At 43.4% G+C, this 13514-nt stretch overlaps 1 protein-coding gene across 7 annotated transcripts in view; it reads right to left on the reverse strand.

The window, feature by feature from the left end:
• Positions 1–785: 785 nt before the first annotated feature.
• The window catches only part of zfhx3b (zinc finger homeobox 3b), a 187403-nt gene continuing 174674 nt past the window's right edge, over positions 786–13514 (reverse strand). For all 7 annotated transcript variants that reach the window (XM_078084817.1, XM_078084816.1, XM_078084818.1 and 4 more), the window contains 2 exons: positions 7807–13362; positions 786–7374 (listed from right to left, as the gene is read on the reverse strand). In XM_078084817.1, the coding sequence (XP_077940943.1) occupies positions 5642–7374; positions 7807–13362 (7289 nt within the window). In that variant the 3' untranslated portion in view covers positions 786–5641. The remainder of the gene's footprint in view (positions 7375–7806; positions 13363–13514) is intronic.

Genomic DNA, 13514 nt, shown 5'->3' on the forward strand with positions numbered 1-13514 from the left:
ACATGTATAATGATCGTAGGGCTTTTACACGCCTTACCAGCTTCTATATAGCATGAGCAGATGCTTTACGAGGATATGCTCCTGCAAATTTACGAGGCTGAAGGGATCTTAAAGAATCACTCTACATATCAATTAAAATAATGTTATATTCAAACAACACTGAAGATGTAAATGCACAATTGCAGAGATCCTACTGGCACTTGATACAAATTGGCCGTAACACATCAGCAGAGGCTCACAAGTGCTGCTGATCAATGCCAGTCCCTCTGTTACTGCACCTCAATGTCTGCTGAGAGTTAACAATACATTTAGCTTGAAGGGCGGACTTGAGTCCGGCTATGTTTTCGTTGGGAATTGTCCAAGCTCCCAGGCCCCCTGAACTACTCACTCCTTACTGTGTACGTTGTATCGTTTTTCAAGAATTAACATTGGTGCAGCATTTGAAAGGTGGAGGGAGATGTAGGCTCTATAGAAGAGGAACCATCTTTGTGAGGCAGCTCTAGTATGTGGAAAATATTTAGCCACATGGGGCGCGCGCGCGCCCCCCCCCATTTAAAGCCCCCCCATTTAAAATTGGGTTGTTTATGTGACACCAAGCAATGTCTCATGTGCTCACAACTCGCTCATTGGGCCTTGTTTTGCAAGCTGGTTTCTACTCAACTAGTGAAATGCCTGTCCTGATTGCTGCTTACTAAGTTGTCGGGATCAGAGTTCCCAGCAATGCATTGACATTGACATGCAGCGGTCATATCCTTAAACACAAAGATGAATCCACACCAATGCAATTTATGCTCATACTTTTTTAATGTATCACAATGAGCAAGAAACATACTTGATGAAATATTTTCAAAGGAGTATATTCAATTACCATCTACAATCAACTTAACTAGGACAACAAGGTTTTGTGACAAAAGTTTCTTTAAAAGTCTGAAGTTCCATGTGGTTGAATGTATGTCAGTTTCCATGTAATTTGGTACAGTTTGGAAATCTTCATCATATAATTACAGTAACAAAAAAGCTAACAAGACTACAGTATAGAAAAGACATCAAGAACAACATTTTTGGTTTAACTTGCTCTTTTTTGTACATTGCAAGGCTGTTTTTTCTACCCTCGGATGGGCTGCCTGGAGCCACAGAGCCATGCTTATGAGGCTCGAAGGAGGAGTAATTCAAGGAAACAAAGAAAAACTAAAAGCATAAAAAACATTGTGGCACCAGAAGTCACAAAAGGAACAGAGAGCTCCAAGTAACAGTTCATCTTTGAAGTTGGAGCAAATGGTTGTTTGGTTGTTAGTTTGGTTGTTAATTTTGGTTAATACGCTTTTTTTAGTGTAACTGCCTCTTTAAGAATGACAGCTTTGCACACCCGGCCCCTCTCTCTATTATTAATTCCACTTTTCAGATTATATAATCAACAGAGAAAGAGGGGGGAGCCGCCATTTGACTGGAGAGCTTAACTTGTCAACCAGAGACAAGCACAAGGAAATGAAACGGGTAGCAACATGAACTGGGAGAAATGAAGCAAGCGTGTCTGTCCATCCTGTCCTGAAATTTGGAAACTGTCCATCAAAGAGCAGAAGCAGAGGCAGAGCCGGAGAAAGAAAGGGACGGACAGAAAGGAGAAAGAGGCAGCTGGAGACACTTAAGTTCAGTTTCATCCAAGAACTTTCCTCCCAGTGTCACACATGTCCATTGGTTCCAGAGTCCATTCCCATTACAGAGTCGTCAGTAATCAAATAAGGAGGTGGTTTTAAAGCTGGTTTGAGCCTGCCTTTGGCTCCCAAGTCCAGTTTTGGTGTGCCCACAGCCTCTCGTGTCCTCCCAACGGGATCTCAAATTTTCCCAGAGTCCTTTTTTCCTCTTTTCATTCCTTCTTCATCTCAAAAACAAAGAAACAATTTGATGTCTTGTTTTAAATATATCTAGATCTGTATATAGGTACACGTTTGTTTTCACAGTGGGCAAAAGATGACCTCTACAGCAAAACCTTGTCTTTATCCTTTTTCTTTGTAAATGTCCATTAAATCAAGTATCCCAATGAAAGTCAGTGGATCAAATTACCCACAGTAGTGTTTTGTGCCACGATAAAATATACACTTGTGTTGGATTTTTTTTTCCCTTTTAGTTTAAACTGAATAAAGCTTTGGCCACATTCATGAATTCAATCAAAATAAAAACTGCTCAGTGCTTTGTTAATGTTTCTGATCATTATCTTTGAAATTGGATTTAGTAAATTTCAGTTATTTATTATCCAGCTTTGTGGTTCAGTTTGTTTTGGTGTGTAACATATAAAAAAAAAGGCAAATCAGAAAGAAATGAAATTGATGCTGCATGACTCTAATGATACACACACACACACACACACACACACACGCGTACTAACTCGCACACAGTCCATGCTGGCAGAATCTCAGAGACCTCAACTGCGTCTGCCACATAAGATCCCAAAAGATTACACTTCGGAAATAAGAGAGCAAACTGTATCATCGGGACAATGAATACATAGAACATTATCACACCATAAAGTGGCTAGGTCATGTTTTTTTGTATTTGATTCTTAATTTCAGCAAGTCGAATTAAAGCTAGTGTTAATTTATAATAAAGAAACTGCATTACAAATACTGGAAAATAATAACACATTGCCTGAAAATTAAAATAAAGCAAACATAATTGAGTAATCTGTGCAACTAAGAACTTTCCAAAACAAAGTGTGAACAGTATTTGAGGGACCTGGACATTAGGGAAGTAGCACGTTTGCAGACCGATTTTCGTGACTTTCAACAGCATGCTGTAGTATTAACACCAAATAGCATTGCTTCGCAAGACAAAGCACTTAAAGCCTACTTATGAGATTGTGCCTTTTACTTATTAGGGGAAATATGTTGATAATACATAAGTGGCCAAAAATTAATTTAATAAGTGTAAGTATGTCTTTGTTTTGGTTTCAAAAATAAAAGTTTAGGTCATTGGATAATCAGTCAGAGGTTGCAGGTATCTATGCACATCCATTTTCATGGCAATTAAATTAAGTGGTTGACTTCTTTGGACCTGAAAGAATCCTTACTACTTGAAATATAAGAAATATCTTCAAAAATCTCCTACTTTTTCCAGAAATAATGCTTTGGAATGAAGATATGCCTTAAAAACCTGTCTATTCGTGGAAGGTGCTCCTTGTAGACAGTCAAGGCCCGTGTGGATTTTCCAGGAAGGGCATTGACACCGCAGCAAATCAGCCATTTTTTCCCTCTGAGACTAGTTGTATGTTGACTGGCATAACTTTTATTAAACCTATGAGACGCATCAGTACCAGATGTAATATATACATTTTTTGGTAACCACTATTACTTGCAAGTGAGCAACAACCTTGACTGGATGGAAGGACTTTCAGCAATGTTCCATTAAAGCACAAACTGACATATGGAGGTTGTGAGCAACCAATGATGCAAAAATGTACACAACAGTTTACAGTCAATTCATATAAGGAAAAAAAAATATTGTGACAATTAAAAGCAATTCAATGAAAAAGGGTCAGTCCTTGTTTAAGAAAAACCAATTGTGATATTTGGAATGCACTGTTCTTTACAAACATTATAGATCATTGGCTTTAAACATTGGTCTGTTCAAAAACAAAATCGGCAAAATGTCCTTTGGAACATATATTCACAGTCTTCAAAGTTCCGTTTTTGCAACAAGAAAAAAAAAGTGTTGCAGAGGCAAGAAATTGGTTTATTGTTTGTTTTAGTTAAAGCTTAGCCAAAAGCAAAATGAGCATGCATGTAGTACTTTTTTTTTTCTTTCAAAATTCTACATTAGCAGCAAAACGTATGTCCTCGAAGACTGGACCTTATACATTTTCTTTAAAAAATGGACATTTGAATGTGACAAAAAAAAGTCAAACAAAGATTAATAACCTCTATCTTACAAACTGCAATGGCTCTGTAACGGTGCTACTCCACAATGCAAGGACAAGGGCCCTTTTTGGTTTTTGGTATTTACGTAAAAAAGTCACCTGTTTGCTTGCAAAGAAGCAAAAACGGCAACTCTGATGCGTACTCCTTAATCTTTTAAAACTGTTTTCTTTCTCTAAAAACAGCAACAAATTCTCAAGTATAAAGAAGCCTCTTCTCATATTTATGCACCAATGGTGAAAAGTGTTTAGTCTTTGGATTTTCTTTTTGTCTTAAAGCGTGAGAATTATTATTAGTATTCTTTTTTCATTCATGACAACAGAAATGTCAAAATGAAAATAAAGACTGTAGCCACACTACATGAAGAACAAAAGACCTGCTTTGTAGCGTACATATCTACAAACACAGGAGAGCAGAGAAAATTAAGTGCGAAGAGCGGAACAAGTTGAGTGAGAAATAGGAGTCAGACAGTGATAAGTGCACAAAGGTAACACAAAAATTAAATAAAATTTTAAACTTTCAATATTTCACCCAGAATCTTTTTGTTTTGGTAAGCACAGTACCAACCAAACAATTTAAATAATTCTAAAAGAGAATCCTGCCTTGTCAGGAGGGGCATTTGAGTGAATGTTTTCCAAGAAGTTGAGGATAAGACAGAAACAAAGTTGCGATAAATTACCTGTCCATGATCTAGTCTATCGGAATGAGCAAGACAACATCAAATGAAGCGTCTTAAAGTTGGACAATACAAAAGCTTAATGTACACAAAGTTTTTTTCAACCTACCATACTGTTTAAATTCATTTCCAATGCAACAATCTACTCAACACCAAAAATGTTCATATCTATCATAAATACAGAAGGTTGTTTTTTTTTTTTTAATCAAAATTATTTTCATCGCCGTTATTATGTCTGCATTGCTCTCCTTGTCTGTGTATAATGAGATTGCGATTTACCCTCTCTAAAAGGATTTCCAATGTTAAAATCAGTCATCATGTACCCTTTTTGAATGCCCGGAAACAATGCCATTAAAGTTTAATGAAACTTAAAACGTTCTGCTAGTATATGACGTCATGAAAGAAAAGGACTGCTTATGTCCTGTGGGAAAAAAAGGTGTAAAACAGATATCTGTAACAGAAAAAAAACCTCTGTGAGCTGTTGACCTGAGAATAAAATAGACATTACATTATTCTTTTACTTGACAAGCCATTGGTATCTGAATGCTCAAATAGCAAGAAAACCGATAGACTATTCTCCCATACAGTACATACTGGCTTTTTGTGACTGTGCTATTAAGTAGAAATTATTATAAAACAAAGCAACAGCTTGTTGACTCGTATTTCCTTAAAAGGGTTCTTGGGCAATTTGTCAACTTTGAGGCAGTCCATCGCCATACAGTACAGCATTCCTTGACTATTACCCAAACCATAACTGCGGCAAACTTTTCCATTCTCATATATTAGTATGCATGTATTTTAGTTGAGTAAAACAAAACAAAATGAAAAAAAAAATAACGAAAACCAGCATGTTGATATGGGAAAACAATCCACTAACATTAAAATTTTTGGTTACAAGCTTTGGAATTGCAGTTAGTCTTTACACATCTTTTTCTGAAATTGGTTTGTATACTTTTAACGTATTTTTAACATTGCTGCTTTTTATGTTTTTTCCATTTGTGATTTTTTTTTGTCTTTTTTTGTATTTTTTAAATATTGTCCATCACTGAAAGCTCTTTTACAATCTGATGGAGTCTGTTCCTACACTAGCAAGATTACTACTACAACTACTACTGTCTTTGACAAAGCCAGGCTGCTGCGGCTCCTCCGCCGTCCTGCTAAGCCCGTCCGCTGACTTCTGACTGCTGTCAGAGTCAGACTCGTCGGTAAAGACGTCTGTTGGTATCGAGGTCTGAACTCCTGAGGTGCTCAATGAACTTGAGGTAACCGTTGAAGGTGAGGACATAGGAGGAAAAGCAGAAGAAGAAGATGAGGGGCTGGCATTGGCCTTTCCAGCTAAAGCTCTGGAGAAAGGGGCCTGGGGCCATGGTTTGCCGGCAGCTGTGGTGTTGAGTTGGGTAGTGGAAGAGGAACACGGGGAAGAAGTGACGGCAGAGGGTGGCATGGTGGCTGATGTTGTTGGCGGGGGAGGAGGGCTGCTGATGGGATGAGTGGCAGACTGCGAGGTAGATGCGGTGTTAGGATTGGGGAGGCAGGCTGAAGAGTGAGGTAATAAACTAGTAGCGTGCTCTTTGGCATTTCTGGCTGATCGCTTGATTGTTCTGTGTTTGTGCAATGCCGATTCCAGGTGTTGACTGAGTGCTTTCTCCCCATCCAACGTAGTGTCACAGGCCAGGCAGTCGTAGAGCCTTTCAGCCTCTGCACCTACGCCACCAGGGATACGCAGCAACATCTCTTGCAGGTTTGCCACAGACTGACCGAAAAAACAGTTAGATTTAACGTGGTTAATAGCCGACTCTTCCTTGGTGAAAACCGTTTGACACTTGCGGCATGCCAGTTTACACTGCACCTTGGGGACGATGTACTTGTCTAGATGTGGGACCACAGCTTTGCCATCCATCTCTTTCTGCTCAGATGGTACTTTATTATGGGAGGAGGAGGAAGAGGAGGAGGAAGTGGGGGGTTCCCGATGGGATTTGCCCTTTTGCTGCTCTGTTTTCATGGGATCTTTGGCAGATTCCTTGCGATCCCCCAAGGGTTGAGAGGGAACTGGAGTTTGGCTCGCTTTGGGTTGCTGGATCTGCTGAAGCTGCCGCTGCTGCTGTTGTAATGCCTCCTGCAAGCTCTGCTGATATTGCTGGTAATGCTGCAGCAGGGATCCTGGAGACAGGCCCATCAGTGCTTGTGACAATGCTGGGTTGTAGGGGAAGAGACTTTCCATGCCATACATAGGTTGCAAGTAGCCACCTTGGAGAGCCCCGGGGACCTGTGGAGTGTAATATGGGGAAAAGCCGGGCATGAAGTAGGGCAGGAATTGGTTTGTGAGGAGAGCTGTAGGGTCTGATGCCAAAGCTGCCTGCAGCGCCTGAAGCTGGGCAGGGTCTACCACATACTCCATGCCAGGTGTGGGCATAGAGGTGGCAGGTACAGCTGTGTCTGGCCTCTCCTTCTTGGCGCTGGCAGCAGAGGTGGAAGGGGCCGGGGTGCTTCCAGTTGACGATGGGGTTGATGGCTTCTCGATCTTTTCCTTGGGCTTCTCTTTCTCTCTCACTCTCTCAGCATCACGTTCTTTGGGAGGCTCTTGTTGGGAGCCCGACTGGGTGGTTGAGAAAGTGGAGGTGGAGGTGGGGCTTGAGTGGGAAGCAGACGTGTTGGGCTGGGCCGGGCTGGACGCAGCAACAGACGATGAAGAGGGGGGCTTGTTGGGTAATCCAGATGTTGGGAGGCTGGGTGAGGGAACACTGGCACCAGGCATTGTCAGGAGGTTTGAAGGTTTCGGAGGAGTTAAAGCTGAAACATTTTGAAATACAGACAAAAAAATTACTTTATGATTGCAAAATTCATTTTGAAAGAAAAATCAACAGTATGGACAATGATAAGATACATTTTGCCATAAGATAATTGAATGACAAGCTTATGAAATCTTCCCAAAGCCAGTCAGAGTAAGCCGATTGTTCACTCTGTTGCAGCGTAGTCGATCTAGTCGAAGTGAGTGATCACATTTAAAGGGATTCTGTATAAGAGCTGTCGAAGACGGCAAAGGGCCATAACATTATCTTGCTCATTCTACAGTATGTGTGCCAGACTGATTGATTCATGAAAAGTATTGCGTTTAACTGTTATTAGTAGGTTTTACATTTAAGTACAATATGTGATCACTGAAGTTGGTTAGCAGGCTACATTTCAGCTAAAAGACAGTGTAAAATCCAAATGGATTCCTACCTGAATTAGATGAATTGAAGCTGGAAAGAGAGGGGCTGCCAACCCCTGGCAAAAGGACCGGTGGGATGCCTTGCAGATTTGGATAAGCTGACTGGAGATTGAGAGCCTGCATTGCAGGGTTATCGAACAACCCCTGCTGCTGCATGGCCTGCTGCTGCGCCAGTCCTAGAACTTCGTTTGCCTTCTTAATGCGGTCCATTTCTTGTTGGGCCATAAGTTGGCGGACAGTGGCCGGGTCAAAGTATTCTTTTTCCTTGTCGATCTGGCTGCCAATTGTATCCTTTACCTTAGAGATGTGTTGTTGGGAGAAAATGTGATCACGAACAGAGAGGCGAGCACTGTACTTGACACCACACAAAGTGCATTCAGTCTTTGGGCCCTCGTAAGACGTCTGATTTATTCCGAAATGCTTGGCCATGTTGAGCTTTGCCTTTTTCTCCTTGGCACGAGCATTTTGAAACCACACCTGAACCACTCTCTTTGGAAGTCCAATGTCATTGCCAAGTACCTCACATTCCAGCATAGTGGGTGTCCTATAGTCGTTAAAACAGGATTTCAAAACTTTAAGCTGGAGGTTTGTCATCTGGGTACGGAAGCGCTTTTGGCCAGGTCGATCTCCGCTGTCAATACTCCTGGTCCCTGAGGCCCCTGGACTTGGGGAGCAGGGATCTGCCATGCTGGACGTCTCACTGTGTTCAATTATATGTTCGTTTTCATAGTCCTTAGCATAATAGCTTGTTGCAGGGCTGACTAGCCCAGAGGACATCTGGTCATCGGTTTCAAGGATGGGGGCTATGCCCCCCGACTTAGACAGGTAATCGCTGCAATTTTGACTGTGCTTTGCATCAGCACTGTCATTATCAGCATTGGCCTCATCACCTGTGGTTGTGTCAGTGATGGCTGTATTTACAGAGGAGCAGTCATCATTATCCAGTTTGCTGTGATCAAAGCTGAGGTTCACAGAGGACATGGTTGCACTCTCAAAATCTTCCATTCCTTCAACTTTAATGGATGAAGGGCTCAGTAGAGCCCTGGGAGACAAATCCATGTTTTTGTTCACTGGTGACATTGAGGAGCTTTGCCCATCACTGTTTGTTGGGGCCAGTTGGGAGAAGCTTGATGTATCTAAAGCATCCATTTTTATTTGCATACCCTCCTGTTCAGGTAACATACCAGCAAGAGCTAAATTATATCCAGCACGTTTGGCTTCATGCCAATGACGAGAGCGGATGTGTGCCTCCAGGGCAGTTTTTGCTTTAAAAAGAGCTCGACAAAAAGGGCACCTACGATGTGCTTGAGCTGGCCCTACTGCCCTAAACTGACCCTTTCTCTCTCTAGCTCTGGTATTTTGAAACCAGACTTGCACTACTCTCTTTTTTAATCCCACCTCATGAGCAATGTGGTCAAGCATTTTACGCGTTGGATTTGAATCTAATAAATACTTCTGATAAAGTACCTCTAGCTGCTCAGGTGTGATGGTAGTTCTGAGCCGCTTGTCTCTCTGTGGCTCTTCCCCGCTATTTGTGCTGTCGTTCTCTCCTGGACTCGTGCCAGCTTTCTCCTCTAACTTCCTCTTCAGGGAGTTCATGGTGGAAGTGGGGGTGGACGGAGAAGTGGCAGAGCTGCTGGGAATCTGAGGCATTGCCCCAGAGAGCAGTTGACTTGCCAGTAGAGGATTGTTGGGATCGAAAAGCATGAAAGACATGTCAATTGGACGGTCTAGGAATTGAGGGTGGATGAATTGATTTTGCACAGAAAGGAAGTGTAATTGCTGGTGTTCCTGCCAATGCTCAAAGGAGGGGAAGCCAATCTTGCACTGCTCACACTGATACGGGATCATCTGTTGTGCAAGTTGTTGTGTGGCAGAGGACAGGTGTGCGCTCATGTGTGAGCTTTGCGATGACGCCTGGCTTGTCTGAGAGGCTGAGGGACCACACTGCTGCTGTTGCTGAGAGAAGGAGGGAGATGAATGTTTGATGGGCTTAGAAATAGCTTGACTCTTCTCTTCTCTTTGGGGTCTGTGGTGTTGTGGCTCAGACTGTGGTTGATGCACAACCTCCTGCTTAATAGAGGTATGGTTTTCTCGTGGATCAGCAGAAATTGCTGGTAGATGCTTGGGTTTCTCATCATAGAGGTTTGAGGTGGATGCTGGTGAGGCCTCCTCTTTCTCAGTGGATGGGAGGTGTGAGAATGCAGATGTGGAGGGTGGAAGTGGGCAGAGACTCGAAGAGGAGGGCATTGGGGTGTGACAGGAAGACCCAGAGGGAGTATAACAGTCATTGGGATAATCCAGTGAATCCTCATTTTGGCTGTCATACTGTCCATCTTCATCTTCATCTTTGTAACACAGCTTCTTTTGGTGTTTTATTAAATCAAATATACGCTGGAAAACCAGACTGCATTTCTTGCACTGGTAGTTCAGATTTGAGGTGCGTATATAGCGATCATTTGACAATTCTCGTTTTTCTCCTTCTTTTGCCCCATCGCCCTGGTTTTCATAGTTTTTCCTTGCCTTCTGGCGAGCATTTTGGAACCACACAACAATAACACGAGTGGGGAGGCCCAATAGGTTGGAGAGCTGTTCAAATTCATCGTCTTTAGGATAGGCATTGGCGTCAAAGAAGTCTTGTAGCACTCTTAGTTGGTAGTCAGTAAATCTGGTTCTGGATGATCTCTTACTTCCATAATATTCTGGTTTCTGAGGTTCAGGGGAAGGAGGTTTCGAGTCAATTTTTGTGTCTTCTAAAGTTGTTGTTGGTGGATTATTGAAATTGTATGGCGAGTCTTTGTTGCGCTGTCGCTCTTTAAAAAGGGTGTTTCTGAACCAGTGCTTTATGACTTTTTGTGGTAGCCCTGACTTGTCGGCCATCTCTTTAATCTGTTCCTCATTTGGCGAATTGTTGATATCAAAGTACTGTCGCAGCACCCTGAGCTGGTCATCTGTGATGCGTGTCCGTGGCCTCTTGTTCTGCTGCTGCTGCTGTAGCATGGCAGGAGTTAGCTGCTGTTGATAGAGCTGCGCCAGGTCTGATGCCAAGCTCGGATCAACAGATTGCAGCTGAGGCGGCAGGGACTGCAGAGACATGGTCTGCATCATCAGCGGCGAGAAGAGGGGCAAATCCATTGGTATGGGAATTTGTGTCATTTGAACTTGCGGCTGTGGGGTAGATACCGTTGGAGGCGTGAGTGAGGCAGTAGAGACAGGAACATTTGGTGTGGGAGCTCTTTGGGGTGGAGGAGGTGGAGGTGGAGGTTGTGGAGGAGCAGGAGCAGCCTCTGGTGTAGGGGGTCTTAGTGGAAAGAGTTTATCATACTGTTCTCTGTATTCCTTGGCAAATCTCTCAAGGGATCGAAATGGAAAGAAAGCCTGGTGGATATGCTCTTGGTGACTCTTTAGAATCAGTATGTTTGAAAACAGCTTCCCACAGGCTTCACATTCCAGTTTCTCTAATCCCTCAATGGGGTCGACCACTCTTGTTATCCCACCTGGACCACTTGATCCTGTAGTTCCAGGTGTCTTTTTCTGAGCCTTCTGTTTGTTTTCGTTGTACTGAATTACTAACTCAAACCCAAAATTTTCCAGCAGGGCTTTGGTTGCGTTTCCTCGAGCATCCGAAGCAATTCTTGGTGGAGGCAAGCCAGTATCATGGTTCATGTTTATTGAAATATGCTGAATGTCCTTCTTTTCTCTTGGCTTACAGTCCGTATGATCTTTGTTAAGATATTCCTCATTTCTTTCACTTTTGCTTTTCTCTCGTTGTAGTTCTCGGTCTTTCTCATTCTGAGAGGTGAGCGGCCTCTGCTTTTTTTCAGCCTGCTGGAGAAGAGATGCACTCTGCTGCAACAAGGCCATCTGCCCTTGAGCCTGTGAGTGAGCCTGTTGTTGCTGCTGCTGCTGCTGCTGTTGTTGTTGTTGTTGTTGATGTTGCTGCTGAAAGTGGTGATGCATCAATTGCTGCTGCAAGCAACTCTGCTGGGCCTGTTGGGCTGAGTTTTTTAGATCTTCCAGAAGTGAAGAGGTGGAGGATCCTGCGAGGCCAAGTGCTGAGGCACTGATGTTGATCTCCGGGTTCAGTTGAAATTCTGCCCCAGGGATGTAGAAGGGGAAAAGCAACTGCTGCTGTTGCAGGGGGAGAAGTGCATCAGTTGTCATTGGGAAGTGCTGCAGAAGTGCTGGGTTAAACAGCTGTGATTGCAAAAGCGCTGCCTGCTGCTGAAGCTCTTGCTGAAGCTGGGCCTGAGCTTGAGCTTGAGCATGTGCCAATTGCTGATGTTGTTGAAGCTGTTGCTGCTGTTGTTGTTGTTGTTGCTGCTGCTGCTGCTGCTGTTGTTGTTGTTGTCCCCTAGCAGACAGCATGTCGGAAAATTTGGACTTTTTTGATTCATGGTTCTCAGATGGTGAGGAATGGCGGCTCACTGAAGAATTCCCCATGCTTTCAATGCTGTGAGTCTGGCTCACATGGTTTCCACCGTGAGTACTAGCAGCTGCTGGAGTCCCACAAGAACTGTGGTTTGTGGAGATAGTAGTTGAGTTGTTGGCTGGGCTTGGACTAGATGTTGAAGTACCGATACTGGATCCACCGCCACTTAAACCAGCAACACTTGCAGAGCTAGGGATCCCTCCTGCTGCTTCAAGTTTGGCTGCCCTTGCTTTGGTCTGGTGAAGAACAGAGCGCATGTGGATCTCCAGAGTAGAACTCTGGCTATATGCCACATTACAAGTGCTGCACTTGAATGGCTTGTTGTCAGGGCTGCTGGTAGGCTCGAGCTGGCCGGTAGTGGACTCCTGAAGGGCCCTCTTCACCTTGTGCAGGTGGGAGACAGAGTTATAGTGAACCAGAAGAATGTTCTTTTGTGTAAACGACTCTTTGCATACAGTGCACTTGAAAGGACGAGATGGATCCAAGAACTTCTCCATGGTAAAGTTGGGGCCCTTTCTGAATGGCAATGCACGTTTAGGTTCAGATCCACAATCCTCCTGCAGGGAACCAGAATCACTGCCTGTTGGGCTTTGCTTTTCCTCTGGTTCACTTTCATCTCCTTCTTTGTCATCTTCTCCCAGACTTCCTTGCTCCTCACCAAGAGATGGGTCACCCATTACCATTATGTCACCATTCATCAGTAAGCCTCCATAAAGCTGCTGGATATCAGCCTCACTCAACTCCAGGTGGCTGGATTCTAAATGTTTCTTCAAGGCCTGTAGTGTTCTGAAGCTCCGCTGGCAGAGGCAGCACATGGTGGCGGCCCTGATCACGTGGTATTGCGAATGGAGCTGTAGTTTCTCGACGGTCTTGAATGCCAGGCTGCATTGGTTACAGCGGTACTTGTAGACATGGCGATCTGAAACAGGCAACTGGGGCCTTTTGTTGTGAACTTCGTTGAAGTGCATCTGGAGCGAGTTGGAGGACTTGAACACTTGATTACAGCCTTTCTTCCAGCACAAGAATCCTGTGGCATCATCCCTCTCCGTCTGTTGCTCTTCCAGAGGTGACTTGCGAGCTTCAGCTATTTCTGTAGCGATTGACACTCCCTTCTCTGAATCAGCATCTGATGGATCTGTAAATAAATAAACCAAGGGAAGAGAGCAATACATTAAGCAGGTTGGAATTTGTTTCCACAGTAGGTCATGAAGGACAATAAAGCACTAATTGGGCAAATGAAAAAAATAATAAAAGTGATTATATTTAGCGCAATCCACTTTAGTTTAC

Source organism: Gasterosteus aculeatus, chromosome 12 (genome assembly GCF_964276395.1).
Source record: "Gasterosteus aculeatus chromosome 12, fGasAcu3.hap1.1, whole genome shotgun sequence".
Lineage (NCBI taxonomy): Eukaryota > Metazoa > Chordata > Actinopteri > Perciformes > Gasterosteidae > Gasterosteus > Gasterosteus aculeatus.